General features: G+C 50.8%; 1 protein-coding gene across 1 annotated transcript in view; it reads left to right on the top strand.

Moving 5' to 3' along the window:
* LOC147104220 (aldehyde dehydrogenase, mitochondrial-like) overlaps window positions 1–13,299 on the top strand; it is a 66,301-nt gene that overhangs the window by 38,079 nt on the left and 14,923 nt on the right. Inside the window, exons 5-6 of the mRNA XM_085961383.1 lie at window positions 9,754–9,865; window positions 11,063–11,191. Of these exons, the coding sequence (XP_085817509.1) occupies window positions 9,754–9,865; window positions 11,063–11,191 (241 nt within the window). The remainder of the gene's footprint in view (window positions 1–9,753; window positions 9,866–11,062; window positions 11,192–13,299) is intronic.

The raw sequence follows: 13,299 nt of genomic DNA on the forward strand, positions 1-13,299 counted from the left end.
CCCCCACCCTCCCTCTCTCCTCCCCCACCCTCCCTCTCTCTCCCACCACCCTCCCTCTCTCCTCCCCCACCCTCCCTCTCTCCTCCCCCCCCTCCCTCTCTCCTCCCCACCCTCCCTCTCTCCTCCCCACCCTCCCTCTCTCCTCCCCCCCCTCCCTCTCTCCTCCCCACCTCCTCCCTCTCTCCTCCCCACCCCTCCCTCTCTCCTCCCCACCCTCCCTCTCTCCTCCCCCACCCTCCCTCTCTCCTCCCCTCACCCTCCCTCTCTCCTCCCCCACCCTCCCTCTTCCCCTCCCTCTCCCCCCTCCCCCACCCTCCTCGCCTCCTCCACCCTCCCTCTCTCCTCCCCTCCCCACCCTCCCCCCCCACCCTCCCTCTCCCCCCTCCCTCCCTCTCTCCTCCCCCCCCTCCCTCCTCTCTCCTCCCCCCTCCACCCTCCCTCTCTCCTCCCCCCCCACCCTCCCTCTCTCCTCCCCCCCACCCTCCCTCTCTCCTCCCCCCCCACCCTCCCCTCTCTCCTCCCCCCCCCCACCCTCCCTCTCTCCCTCCCCCCCCACCCTCCTCTCTCCTCCCCCCCACTCTCTCTCCTCCCCCCCCACCCACCCTCTCTCCTCCCCCCCACTCTCTCTCCTCCCCCCCACCCTCTCTCCTCCCCCCCACTCTCTCTCACTCCCCCCCCACTCCACCCTCTCTCTCCCCCCTCCCCCCCCCACCCTCCCTCTCCTCCCCCCCCCCACCCTCCCTCTCCTCCCCCCCCCACCCTCCCTCTCCTCCCCCCCCCCCACCCTCCCTCTCCTCCCCCCCCCACCCTCCACTCTCCTCCCCCCCCCCACCCTCCCTCTCTCCTCCCCCCCCCCCCACCCTCCCTCTCTCCTCCCCCCCCCCACCCTCCCCCTCTCCTCCCCCCACCCTCCCCTCTCCTCCCCCCACCCTCCTCTCCTCCCCCCACCCTCCCCTCTCCTCCCCCCCACCCTCCCCTCCTCCCCCCCTCCCTCCCCCCTCTCCTCCCCCCCTCTCCTCCCCCCCACCCTCCCCTCTCCTCCCCCCACCCCTCCCCCTCTCCTCCCCCCCACCCTCCCCTCTCCTCCCCCCCACCCTCCCCCTCTCCTCCCCCCCACCCTCCCTCTCCTCCCCCCCCACCCTCCCTCTCCTCCCCCCCCCCACCCTCCCTCTCTCCTCCCCCCCACCCTCCCTCTCTCCTCCCCCCCACCCTCCCTCTCTCCTCCCCCCCACCCTCCCTCTCTCCTCCCCACCCCAACCCTCCCTCTCTCTCTCCCCCCCACCCTCCCTCTCTCCTCCCCCCCCCACCCTCCTCTCTCTCCCCCCCCCACCCTCCTCTCTCCTCCCCCCCACCCTCCCTCTCCTCCCCCCCCCCACCCTCTCTCTCCTCCCCCCTCCCCCACCCTCTCTCTCTCTTCTCCCCCACCCTCTCTCTCTCTCTCTCCCCCACCCTCTCTCTCTCTCTCTCCCCCACCCTCTCTCTCTCTTCTCCCCACCCTCTCTCTCTCTCTTCTCCCCCACCCTCTCTCTCTCTTCTCCCCCACCCTCTCTCTCTCTCTTCTCCCCACCCTCTCTCTCTCTCTTCTCCCCACCCTCTCTCTCTCTCTTCTCCCCCACCCCTCTCTCTCTCTCTATCTCTCTCTCTCTCACCCTCCTCTCTCTCTCTCTCTTCTCCCCACCCTCTCTCTCTCTCTCTTCTCCCCCACCCTCTCTCTCTCTCTCTTCTCCCCCACCCTCTCTCTCTCTCTCTTCTCCCCCACCCTCTCTCTCTCTCTCTTCTCCCCCACCCTCTCTCTCTCTTCTCTCTCTCCCCCACCCTCTCTCTCTCTCTTCTCCCCCACCCTCTCTCTCTCTCTTCTCCCCCACCCTCTCTCTCTCTCTCTTCTCCCCCACCCTCTCTCTCTCTCTCTTCTCCCCCACCCTCTCTCTCTCTCTCTCTCTCTCCCCCACCCTCTCTCTCTCTCTCTTCTCCCCCACCCTCTCTCTCTCTCTCTTCTCCCCCACCCTCTCTCTCTCTCTTCTCCCCCACCCTCTCTCTCTCTCTCTTCTCCCCCACCCTCTCTCTCTCTCTCTTCTCCCCCCCCACCCTCTCTCTCTTCTCCCCCCCCCACCCTCTCTCTCTTCTCCCCCCCCACCCTCTCTCTCTTCTCCCCCCCCACCCTCTCTCTCTTCTCCCCCCCCACCCTCTCTCTCTTCTCCCCCCCCACCCTCTCTCTTCTCCCCCCCCACCCTCTCTCTCTTCTCCCCCCCCACCCTCTCTCTCTTCTCCCCCACCCTCTCTCTCTCTCTCTCTCTCCCCCACCCTCTCTCTCTCTCTCTTCTCCCCCACCCTCCTCTCTCTCTTCTCCCCCACCCTCTCTCTCTCTCTCTTCTCCCCCACCCTCTCTCTCTCTCTCTTCTCCCCCACCCTCTCTCTCTCTCTTCTCCCCCACCCTCTCTCTCTCTCTCTTCTCCCCCACCCTCTCTCTCTCTCTCTTCTCCCCCCCACCCTCTCTCTCTTCTCCCCCCCCACCCTCTCTCTCTTCTCCCCCCCCACCCTCTCTCTCTTCTCCCCCCCCCACCCTCTCTCTCTTCTCCCCCCCCACCCTCTCTCTCTTCTCCCCCCCCACCCTCTCTCTCTTCTCCCCCCCCACCCTCTCTCTCTTCTCCCCCCCCACCCTCTCTCTCTTCTCCCCCCCCACCCTCTCTCTCTTCTCCCCCCCCACCCTCTCTCTCTTCTCCCCCCCCACCCTCTCTCTCTTCTCCCCCCCCACCCTCTCTCTCTTCTCCCCCCCCACCCTCTCTCTCTTCTCCCCCCCCACCCTCTCTCTCTTCTCCCCCCCCACCCTCTCTCTCTTCTCCCCCCCCACCCTCTCTCTCTTCTCCCCCCCCACCCTCTCTCTCTTCTCTCCCCCCCACCCTCTCTCTCTTCTCCCCCCCCACCCTCTCTCTCTTCTCCCCCCCCACCCTCTCTCTCTTCTCCCCCCCCACCCTCTCTCTCTTCTCCCCCCCCACCCTCTCTCTCTTCTCCCCCCCCACCCTCTCTCTCTTCTCCCCCCCACCCTCTCTCTCTTCTCCCCCCCCACCCTCTCTCTCTTCTCCCCCCCCACCCTCTCTCTCTTCTCCCCCCCCACCCTCTCTCTCTTCTCCCCCCCCACCCTCTCTCTCTTCTCCCCCCCCACCCTCTCTCTCTTCTCCCCCCCCACCCTCTCTCTCTTCTCCCCCCCACCCTCTCTCTCTTCTCCCCCCCACCCTCTCTCTCTTCTCCCCCCCCACCCTCTCTCTCTTCTCCCCCCCCACCCTCTCTCTCTTCTCCCCCCCCACCCTCTCTCTCTTCTCCCCCCCACCCTCTCTCTCTTCTCCCCCCCCACCCTCTCTCTCTTCTCTCCCCCACCCCCTCCCCCCGCCCCCGAAGCTCTCTCTCTCCCCCCCCGAAGCTCTCTCTCTCTCCCCCCCCGCCGCCGCCGCCGCCGCCCCGCGATTTCCCGAGGCTCGCACCCCCCGCGATCTCACGAGGCTGTGTGCTGGCGTCAAGGCGGCTGCGCAACGGCCGTACGCATGCGTAGTTGCCGTTTAAAAAAAAAAGCCAGAGCGGGCTCTCGCGGGCGGGCGGCGCATGCGCGGTCAGTGCCAGCACCGTGAGGCGGCCCGCGGGGAGTAGGCAGGGAAACCCCGCGGGCTGGCGGCCGTTAGAGCGGGGAGTAGGCAGGGAAACCCCGCGGGCTGGCAGCCGTTAGAGCGGCTCACTTCGGGCCCCGACACCGTCAAACCTGAGAGGGGGAAGTAGAGAGACAGAGAGGGAAGAGGAGAGGGGGAAGAGGAGAAGGAGAGAGAGGGAAGAGGAGAAGGAGAGATAGAGACATTTTTGGAGCTTCAGGCCTGCCTGCAGCGGGCCTGGAGACCAGCACCGAGTCCCCCCTGCGCGAGGGTGAGGAGGAGGGAGGGGGGGGTTGCTAAACACAATATAAAACTGAAATAAATAGTTAATTAATTCCCTAACACATAATTCAAATATTTACCTTAGTTCCCTAACACACAGAAAGTGTGGGGGAAAAAATCGTGGAAAATCAAGATGGCGGCCACTCACCTCGGTTCAGAAGGATAAGGCCCGCCCACACACGCACCGATTGGTCGACCGGTCAGGTCACCGAAGTGTAGGATTGGTCAATCGTCGAGTCACTCGACACTCAACTGTAGGAAGACCTCGACGTCACACGGTCGCTAATGAGATGCTAATGAGCGGAACGCTGAACGTTTTTGGGATACCGCGGGCGGGATTTTTGTCCGGCCGAAACGTAAATACGCCGATGACCGGTCCGGAATCGCAAGCTTTCTTTTGAGGCGACGCGCGCGTCGGTACGCTCTGTAACTTCCAAACGTATCGCGACCAGGCGGACAGACAGACAGACAGAAGAGCCGCTTTATATATATAGATAGATTAAGGGCAAGAGGATAACCAGGGAAAAGAGTAGGGCCCATTAGGGACCAAAGTGGCAATCTGTGTGTAGAGCCGGAAGATGTAGGTGAGGTTTTAAATGAATATTTTGCATCTCTGTTCACTATGGAGAAGGGTGATGTAGGCATAGAAATCAGGCAGGGGGATTGTGATATACTTGAACAAATTAGTATTGAGAGGGAGGAGGTACTAGCGGTTTTAGCGGGCTTAAAAGTGGATAAATCCCCAGGCCCAGACGAGATGTATGAGGCAAGTGCTGTGTGAGGCAAGGGAGGAGATTGCAGGGGCTCTGACACAAATTTTCAGAACCTCTCTGGCCACAGGGGAGGTGCCAGAGGACAGCTAACGTAGTACCATTATTCAAGAAGGGTACTAGGGATAAACCAGGGAATTGCTGGCCAGTGAGCCTAACATCAGTGGTAGGGAAATTATTGGAAAAAATTCTGAGGGACAGAATTAGTCTCCACTTGGAGAGGCAAGGATTAATCAAGGATGGTCAACATGGCTTTGTATGGGGAGATCATGTCTAACCAATTTGATTGAATTTTTCGAGGGGGTGACTAAGTGTGTGGATGAGGATAGTGCAGTTGATGTAGTCTACATGGACTTCAGTAAAGCTTTTGACAAAGTCCCGCATGGGAGACTGGTCAAGAAGGTAAGAGCCCATGGGATCCAGGGCAATTTGGCACATTGGATCCAAAATTGGCTTAGTGGCTGGATCCAAAATTGGCTTAGTGGCTGGAGGCAGAGGGTGATGGTCGAAGGTTGTTTTTGTGACTGGAAGCCTGTGTCCAGTGGTGTACCGCAAGGATCGGTGCTGGGTCCCTTGCTGTTTGTAGTGTACATTAATGATTTAGATATGAATGTAGGAGGTATGATCAGTAAGTTTGCAGATGACACGAAAATTGGTGAAGTGGTAAATAGCGAGGAGGGAAGCCTGCGGCTACAGGACAATGTAGACGGGTTGGTCAGATGGGCAGAACAGTGGCAAATGGAATTTAATCCTGAAAAGTGTTAGGTGATGCATTTTGGAAGGACTAACAAGGCAAGAGAATACACAATGAATGGTAGGACCCTAGGAAGGACAGAAGATCAAAGGGACCTTGGTGTGCATGTACATAGATCCATGAAGGCAGCAGGACAGGTAGATAAGGTGGTTAAAAAGGCATATGGGATACTTGCCTTCATTAGCTGAGGCATAGAATATAAGAGCAGGGAGGTTATGATGGAGCTGTACAAAATGCTAGTTAGGCCACAGCTGGAATACTGTGTGCAGTTCTGGTTGCCACACTATAGGAAGGATGTGATTGCATTGGAGAGGGTGCAGAGGAGATTCACCAGGATGTTACCTGGGCAGAAGCGCTTCAGCTATGAAGAGAGACTGGACAGGCTGGGGTTGTTTTCCTTAGAGCAGAGAAGGCTGAGGGGGGACCTGATTGAGGTGTACAAAATTATGAGGGGCATAGATAGAAAGGAACTTTTCCCCTTTAGTAGAGGGGTCAATAACCGGGGGGCATAGTTTCAAGGTAAGGGGCAGGAGGTTTAGAGGGGATTTGAGGAAAAACTTTTTCACCCAGAGGGTGGTTGGAATCTGGAACTCACTGCCTGAAAGGGTGGTAGAGGCAGGAACCCTCAAACATTCAAGAAGCATTTAGATGAGCACTTGAAACGCCATAGCGTACAAGGCTACGGACCAAGTGCTGGAAAATGGGATTAGAATAGACAGGGCTTGATGGCTGGCGTGGACACAATGGGCTGAAGGGCCTCTGTGCTGTATAACTCTATGATAGATTTTTGAATATTAAGGGAATCAAGGGATATGGGGATAGTTTAGGAAAATGGAGATGAGGAAGATGATCAGCCATGGATGGGCGGCGCAGACACGATGGGCCGAAGGGCCTCTTTCTGTGCTGTAAAACTCTGACTCTATGACTCTATGATCTTATTGAATGGCAGAGCAGGCTCGAAGGGCCAAATGGCCTACTCCTCCTATTTCTTATGTTCTTATTTAGGGGTATCTAGGCACCACACTTTTGGAAGATGTCAAGGCCTTGAAGAGGGTGCAGAAGAGATTTACTAGACTGGTACCAGGCATGAAGGACTTCAGTTATGTGGAGAAGTTGGGGATGTTTTCCTTGGAGCAGAGAAGGTTAAGAGATTTGATAGAGGTGTTCAATATCATGAATGGTTTTGATGGAGTAAATAAGGAGAAACTGTTTCCAGTGGCAGAAGGGTCGGTAACCAGAGGACATAGATTTAAGATGATTGGCAAAAAAAACCAGAGGCGACATGAAGAAACATTTCTTTTACACCGCGAATTGTTGTGATCTGGAATGCACTGTCTGAAAGGGTGTTGGAAGTAGATTAACTAATAACTTTCAAAAGGGAATTGGCTAATAGTTGAAGGGAAAACATTTTACAGGGCTATGGGGAAAGAGCAGGTGAGTGGGATTAATTGGATTGCTCTACCAAAGACCTGGCACAGGCACAATGGCCCCTTCTGTACTGTATCATTCTATGATTGTATGTACTCAAGTACATAACCATCTCTCCGTAATCTATGAGTTGAGTTTATTGATTATAGATAGAATCCTTCTCTGGTCTTCCAACATTATTGCTTTGTCAATAGTACAGACTCTCTTAGAAGTACTAAGTACTAATTTTGAACAAAGCATTCAGGGTGGGAATTGTTTTTTAAAAAAAGCTTGTGATGTGTTACGTGTTGAGCAAAAGTGCTGTCTTTTCTCCAGACCTGGTGACCAAAACTACATGGATGCAATCTCAAACTTGGTGGGAGGGGAGGAGTGGAGAGATGAATATGAGATATGAAGCCTCTGTAAACTCCCTACTGAAACGTAGCATTAAAAAAAAAAAAGTTCTATAAACTGAGACTCTTTCTTCCCCCACCCCCACCCCACCCTCATGGCTCAATGAGTTTTGCCCCTGAGTGGGTAAGCCATAACAACCAGAAAGGGAGGGGGGTGGGCAGGAGGAGGAATCTCAGCAAAATCTGTAAGACCCAACCATTAGACTCTGACCAAGCTGAATATATAAAGTTTTTTCTTACTGATTGAGTACAAGACGAGGCATACTGTTTTTTCCTCGTACAAGTCCTTAGTCAGGCCACACTTGGAATGCTGTCCAGTTTTGGTCTCCTCACGTGGTGGGTGATATTGAGGCTTTGGAGAGGGTGCAGAGAAGGGCCACTAAAGAAAAGAAAGACTGACTTGCATTTATATAGCACCTTTCACGACCACTGACGTCCCAAAGCGCTTTACAGCATTGAAGTACTTTTTTGATGTGTAGTCACTGTTGTAATGTAGGAAACGTGGCAGCTAGTTTGCGCACAGCAAGCTCCCACAAGCAGCAATGTCATAATGACCAGATAATCTGTTTTTTAATGATGTTGATTGAGGGAAAAATGCCAGGACACCAGGGATAAACTCCCCAGCTCTTCTGGTTTAACGTCTCATCCGAAGGACGGCACCTCCAACAGTGCAGCACTCCCTCAGCACTGCACTGCAGTGTCAGCCTGGATTTTTGTGCTCAAGTCTCTGGAGTGGGACTTGAACCCACAGACTTCTGACTCGGAGGTGAGGGTGCTACCAACTGAGCCACAGCTGACAGTAGACTAATTCTCAATCTAAAGCATCTTAGTTATCAAGATAGGCTAAAAGAGTTGGGACTCTATACCTTAGAAGTGTAGACTTAGGGGCGGATCTGATTGAGGTTTCTAAGATAATGAAGGGAATAGATTGTGCTCCAGCTGACAGTTTATTTCCATTAAATAGGTTAGGCAGGACATGGGGTTACAAATTTAAATTGTGTAAGGCTAGACCTAGCTTAGATGTCAGGAGGTGGTTCTTTTCCCAGAGAATAGTGGGCCTCTGGAACAGGCTGCCATCTCGTGTTGTGGACGCAGACTCGCTGAATTCCTTCAAGCGAGAGCTGGATTTGTTTCTGGCTGGGGCGGAGATCACCTCTGGCCCTGAATTCCCTGCAGTCCCTACCTTCTGCAAGAGTGATCACCTGGATGGGTTGGAGAGGAATTCCCCAGAATTTTTCCCCCCCAAATTGGCCTGGATTTTTATCTAGTTTTTTGCCTCTCCCAGTAGATCACATGGTTTTGGATGGGGTGGAGTGTGCATGTTGTGATACACAAAGTATCACAATTGTGTGGGACAGGCTCGATGGACCAGATGGTCTTTACCTGTCCGTCATTGTATGTTCATAGTTCCACCATAAATTTACACTTTTTTCAGGTTACTGGATTGATTTTATTTTTTAAATTCTCACTATTTTGCAATTTAAAAAGCCCAAATTCTCTCTCGTCTTGGTGCATTCGTGATCTCAGCATGCACATTATGCAATATGTGTGATATGTCACATACATCATGCAGTGTGCACAATGTCAGTAATGTGATGCACACACATCATAGGACCTGATTTTCAGTGCTAATTTATTTCAAGGGTAGTTGTCTTGAAGACTGAGGTGAGTTCAGAACTTTCAGCAGTGATAGTGCCATATGATTTCTAAGCCATGGCTAGTGAAATGGAAGACTAGTTGGGTGTATGATATAAATATTCAGAGGGGCAATTTTATGGTGCGTTTTAGATCACTTTAGTGGAAGATAAAAGTAGCAGACTGAAGCTCAACCCAAACTAAACAAAAACATTGGTATTACCTGCCTCTTGAGTTCTCGCATTCAGAGCAGGGTTCACGCAAGTACAGTGAATCGCCAACCAGAAGGTCAAATGTTTACTGTGGAAGGCACCACCGCATAGCCTGATCCTGTTCCACCCAGTTCCATACATGCACTGTCTGGTAGAGGTCACTAGATAGCAATCAGGAGAAGAAACTGTGGCTGTCTGATACAAGTCTCCTGATAATGCATAGTGAAAATTCTCCATGTTCTGATAACAGATTGAACCCAGCTGCAAACATGCATCATGTATCTGCTGTACAGATTATGCTCAAGGAATGTCTGGCATGAACTGCAATCCAAAGAAAAAATTACAGTATTAACCGTCCCTTCTTTCCCCCACCCCATGCAGAAGATTTTCAGTGTGGTTACTTTAGGTTGCCGCATTCTCATTGTATAGTGCATAGCCAGCAATAATTGTGACATGGACCTGACAGCAATACTTTGTGTTATTTATGGTTGAATCTATCTGTACATATATGATGCCACAAATCGCCATGAGGAATTTTCTTTCTTTTCTTGGAGGACTCCATAAACACACAACTTGTGGTTTTATGAAACCAGTGTAATGGCATAAATTGAAAATATCTCTTAACCCTTGCTGAATTTTTCATAGGTACTATGCAGGCTGGGCTGATAAATGTCATGGTAAGACAATTCCCATTGATGGAAACTACTTCTGCTATACACGTCATGAGCCAGTTGGTGTGTGTGGGCAAATTATCCCGGTGAGTAAATAGTGAAGAAAAATTGTTGAGGGAAGAGAAGGAAAGATTGATTTTCAGTTTGACTGTAATTATTAGGTTCTTGATGCACATTGTACCCAAAATTTTATTTGTTTTTATATGTAAACTTTTTTTTGTATAGACGCTGAATTATTATTAGAGGATAGTTTACTAATGATATGTCATAGGCCACCTTATGGTTGTGTAGCTTTAATTTTTTTAAACCACTAACCACTCATATTTTAGTTGTTTAAATGGAGATGTAAAAATGGCAGCACACTTGATGTAATTGATTATAAGCTACAATTTTGATTCACCTGGTTTTCAAAATGATTATAAGTTAGTTTCCTCAATGTCAATAAATCTTATATTCACAACTGTGTTTGAAATTTTTGGGAAGGAGGACTCTAATATGCACAGGGGAGACAGTTGTGAAGGTGAACCTTGATGTCATCCTTTCACTTAAAAAAAAAAAAAAAAACGCAAATTTGTTGCTGGTGTGGCGCATGCACCGCACGTGCTGTATTGTCAGTCGTCACTCTGGAAAACTAACACAGCACGTCAATGCAATTTGGCAGCTAGAAGTATGGGGTTAATTACCACTTGGGTGTTAAAAACCTTTTGGGTGGGGTGGCGGAGTAAAACAGCAGTTGTAGACCTGCTGTCTGTAAGCCAATTGTTTAAATAAAGTGATTTGGAAAAAGTTCAAACTGATTTACAACCAGTCACCCATTTCGCAACTGTAAATTCGTAATTCTCCAAAGCGGCTCTTTACTTTAAAAAAAAACTTTGTGCTTTAAACTGGTTCTTGTATCTTTTTAATATTAAAGTAGTTACTGCCTTAAACACATCTACTCCACATTCAGATTTTAACCAAACATCCAGTGTGATCACTTTGTCTGAAACTTGAGAAGCACGTTCGCTAGTGCAGTAGTCTGAATAACCCCAAAGTTACATGACTGCTAGTTTCTCTCCAGTGAGGCGATGAACGTGTACCGTAACGAACATCAGGAGTTCAATTACTGATGGCCACCAAAATAGTGGTAGTGTATTGAATCTGGAACATGGACAGTTTGCTTCACAATTAGAATTAGGCTTCTAATTCTGAATGTATGTTTGAAGATTGAATAATTATTAATGTAATGACTGAGTTTGTGTCTTTTTTTAAAGTAATTTCCAATTTTATCTCCCTTTTTTCAGTGGAATTTTCCACTGTTAATGCAGGCCTGGAAGCTTGGACCAGCTCTAGCAACTGGAAACGTGGTGGTGATGAAGATGGCAGAGCAGACCCCACTAACTGCGCTCTATGTAGCACATTTAATCAAGGAGGTTGGGCTAAGTTTTTAGTGTTAAAGTTAAAAAATGTGGTGATCAAACAATATTGTGTTAATTGCATTTGCTGTGCTATATTGCTCATTGGAATTGTGTCTTCATAAGTTTTTGATTTGACCTTGCTGACTGCGGGGAGGTGATGAGACCACACCTTGATTGTTAGTGAAAGATGGAAAATTACAAGGCAACTCCCCCCTTCTTGGTGACCAGCTCCAGAAGTAACGAGGGCAGATGCCTGGTTGCATTCTGTAATATGGTGCTTTCCGTGAAGGCGTGCTGCACACTGGGAGTGGGGGGAAGGAAGAGGAAGGAAACTGCACTAGAAACAAATGCTGGACTAGACAATCCCTAGGTCTTCAACAGGTTACGTCTGCTGAAGCAACCTGAAATGGCTCTTGCTGTTTCCTTGACTGTTGCTTTGACATAACTACCAGACAGGGCACTTGTGGGTGCCATGATGATGGTGGTGTGTTGTCACCTTTGCATAGATCTGTTTTCTACAAGTCCACTGATTGATACATAAAATAATTGGGGGCTGACTCTTGTCAGCCATTCTGTCTGATTTCTGCTGTGACTCCTGCGAGAGTCAGATGGAACAGTTTGGAAAAATGTTAGGACCCAGAGACACCAGGTCCTGTCGGGATTTGCTGCTCGATCTTGTAATGGGCCAAGCCTCTGCCTGCTCCTTACAAGGCCAATGATGTGGAGGGGGCACAAACTTCCTATGCTGGGTGTTCCTGCATCAGTGGCCCATAAAGGACCCTGCATAAGACTGAAGGTAGGTACACTGAATCAGATGAGGCGTGCCAACCCCAGAAGATTTTTTTTCAATCTTTTGGATGTGGGTGTAGATGGCAAGATCCAACATTTATTGCCCATCCCGAGTTGCCTTGAAGGTGGTGGTGAGCTGCTGCCTTGAACCGCTGCAGTCTGTCTAGGGAAGTTGCTCCCACAATGCTGTTGGGTAGAGAGTTCCAGAATTTTGACCCGGGTAGAGAGTTCCAGAATTTTGACCCAGTGACGATGAAGGAATGGCGAAATATGTCCAAGTCATGATGGTATGTGGCTTGGAGATGATTTGTCCTCCTGTTTCCGTTGTTCTGGGTGGTGGAGGTCGTGGGTTTGGGAGGTGCTGCCAAAGAAGCCTTGGAAGTTGCTGCAGTGCATCCTGTAGATAGTATGCAGTGCAGCCATGGAATGCTGATGGTGGAGTGGGTGGATGTTTAGGCTAGTGGGTAAAGTGCCAATCAGGTGGACTGCTTTGTCCTGGACAGTGGTAAGTTTCTTCTGTTGCAGCTGCATCCAGGAAAATGGAGTGTATTCAGTCACACTCCTGACTTGTGCCTTGTAGGTGGTGGAAAGGCTCAGGGGAGTTAGGTGAGCAGAATATCCAGCCTCTGACTTGCTCTAATTTCCAGTCAATGGTAACTCCCAGAATGTTGATGGTGGGGGACTTGACGATGGTAATCCCATTGTATGTCAAGGGGAGGTGGTTAGGTAGATTCTGCCTTGTTAGAGATGATTATTGCCAGCTACTTGTGTGGTGTAAATGTTACCTAGGAACTGTGTAGGCCTTTCAGTCCCTCAAGCCTGTTCTGCCATTCAATTAGATCATGGCTTATCTGTACCTCCATGTATTTACTAGCATTTAATCCATATCCCTTTATACCCTTAACTAATAAAAATTTGTTGATCTCAGTCCTGAAAACTTAAATTGACCTAGCATCCACAGCCTTTTGGGAAATGAATTCCACATTTTCACTACCCTTTCTGTGGAAAAAATGCTTCCTGATTTCACTCCTGAATGGCCCAACTTTCTCATTTTAAGATTGTGGCTCTTTGTCTGGATTCCCCCACCAGAGGAAATGGCTTCTCTCTATCTATTCTATACAATCCTTTAATTTTAAACACCTCAATTAGTTCACCCCCTCAACCTTCTAAACTCAAGGGAATACAACCCTAGTGTATGTAATAGCAAAATACTGCAGATGCTGGAAATCCAAAATAAAAAACGCTGGAAAAACTCAGCAGGCCAGGCAGAGTTCGTGGAGAGAGAAACAGAGTTAACGTTTCGGGTCGAAGGACAGAGTTCTGACAAAGGGTCT

The sequence above is a fragment of the Somniosus microcephalus genome, chromosome 19 (genome assembly GCF_052327205.1).
Source record: "Somniosus microcephalus isolate GS21.2 chromosome 19, FLI_Smic_1.0, whole genome shotgun sequence".
Classification (NCBI taxonomy): domain Eukaryota; kingdom Metazoa; phylum Chordata; class Chondrichthyes; order Squaliformes; family Somniosidae; genus Somniosus; species Somniosus microcephalus.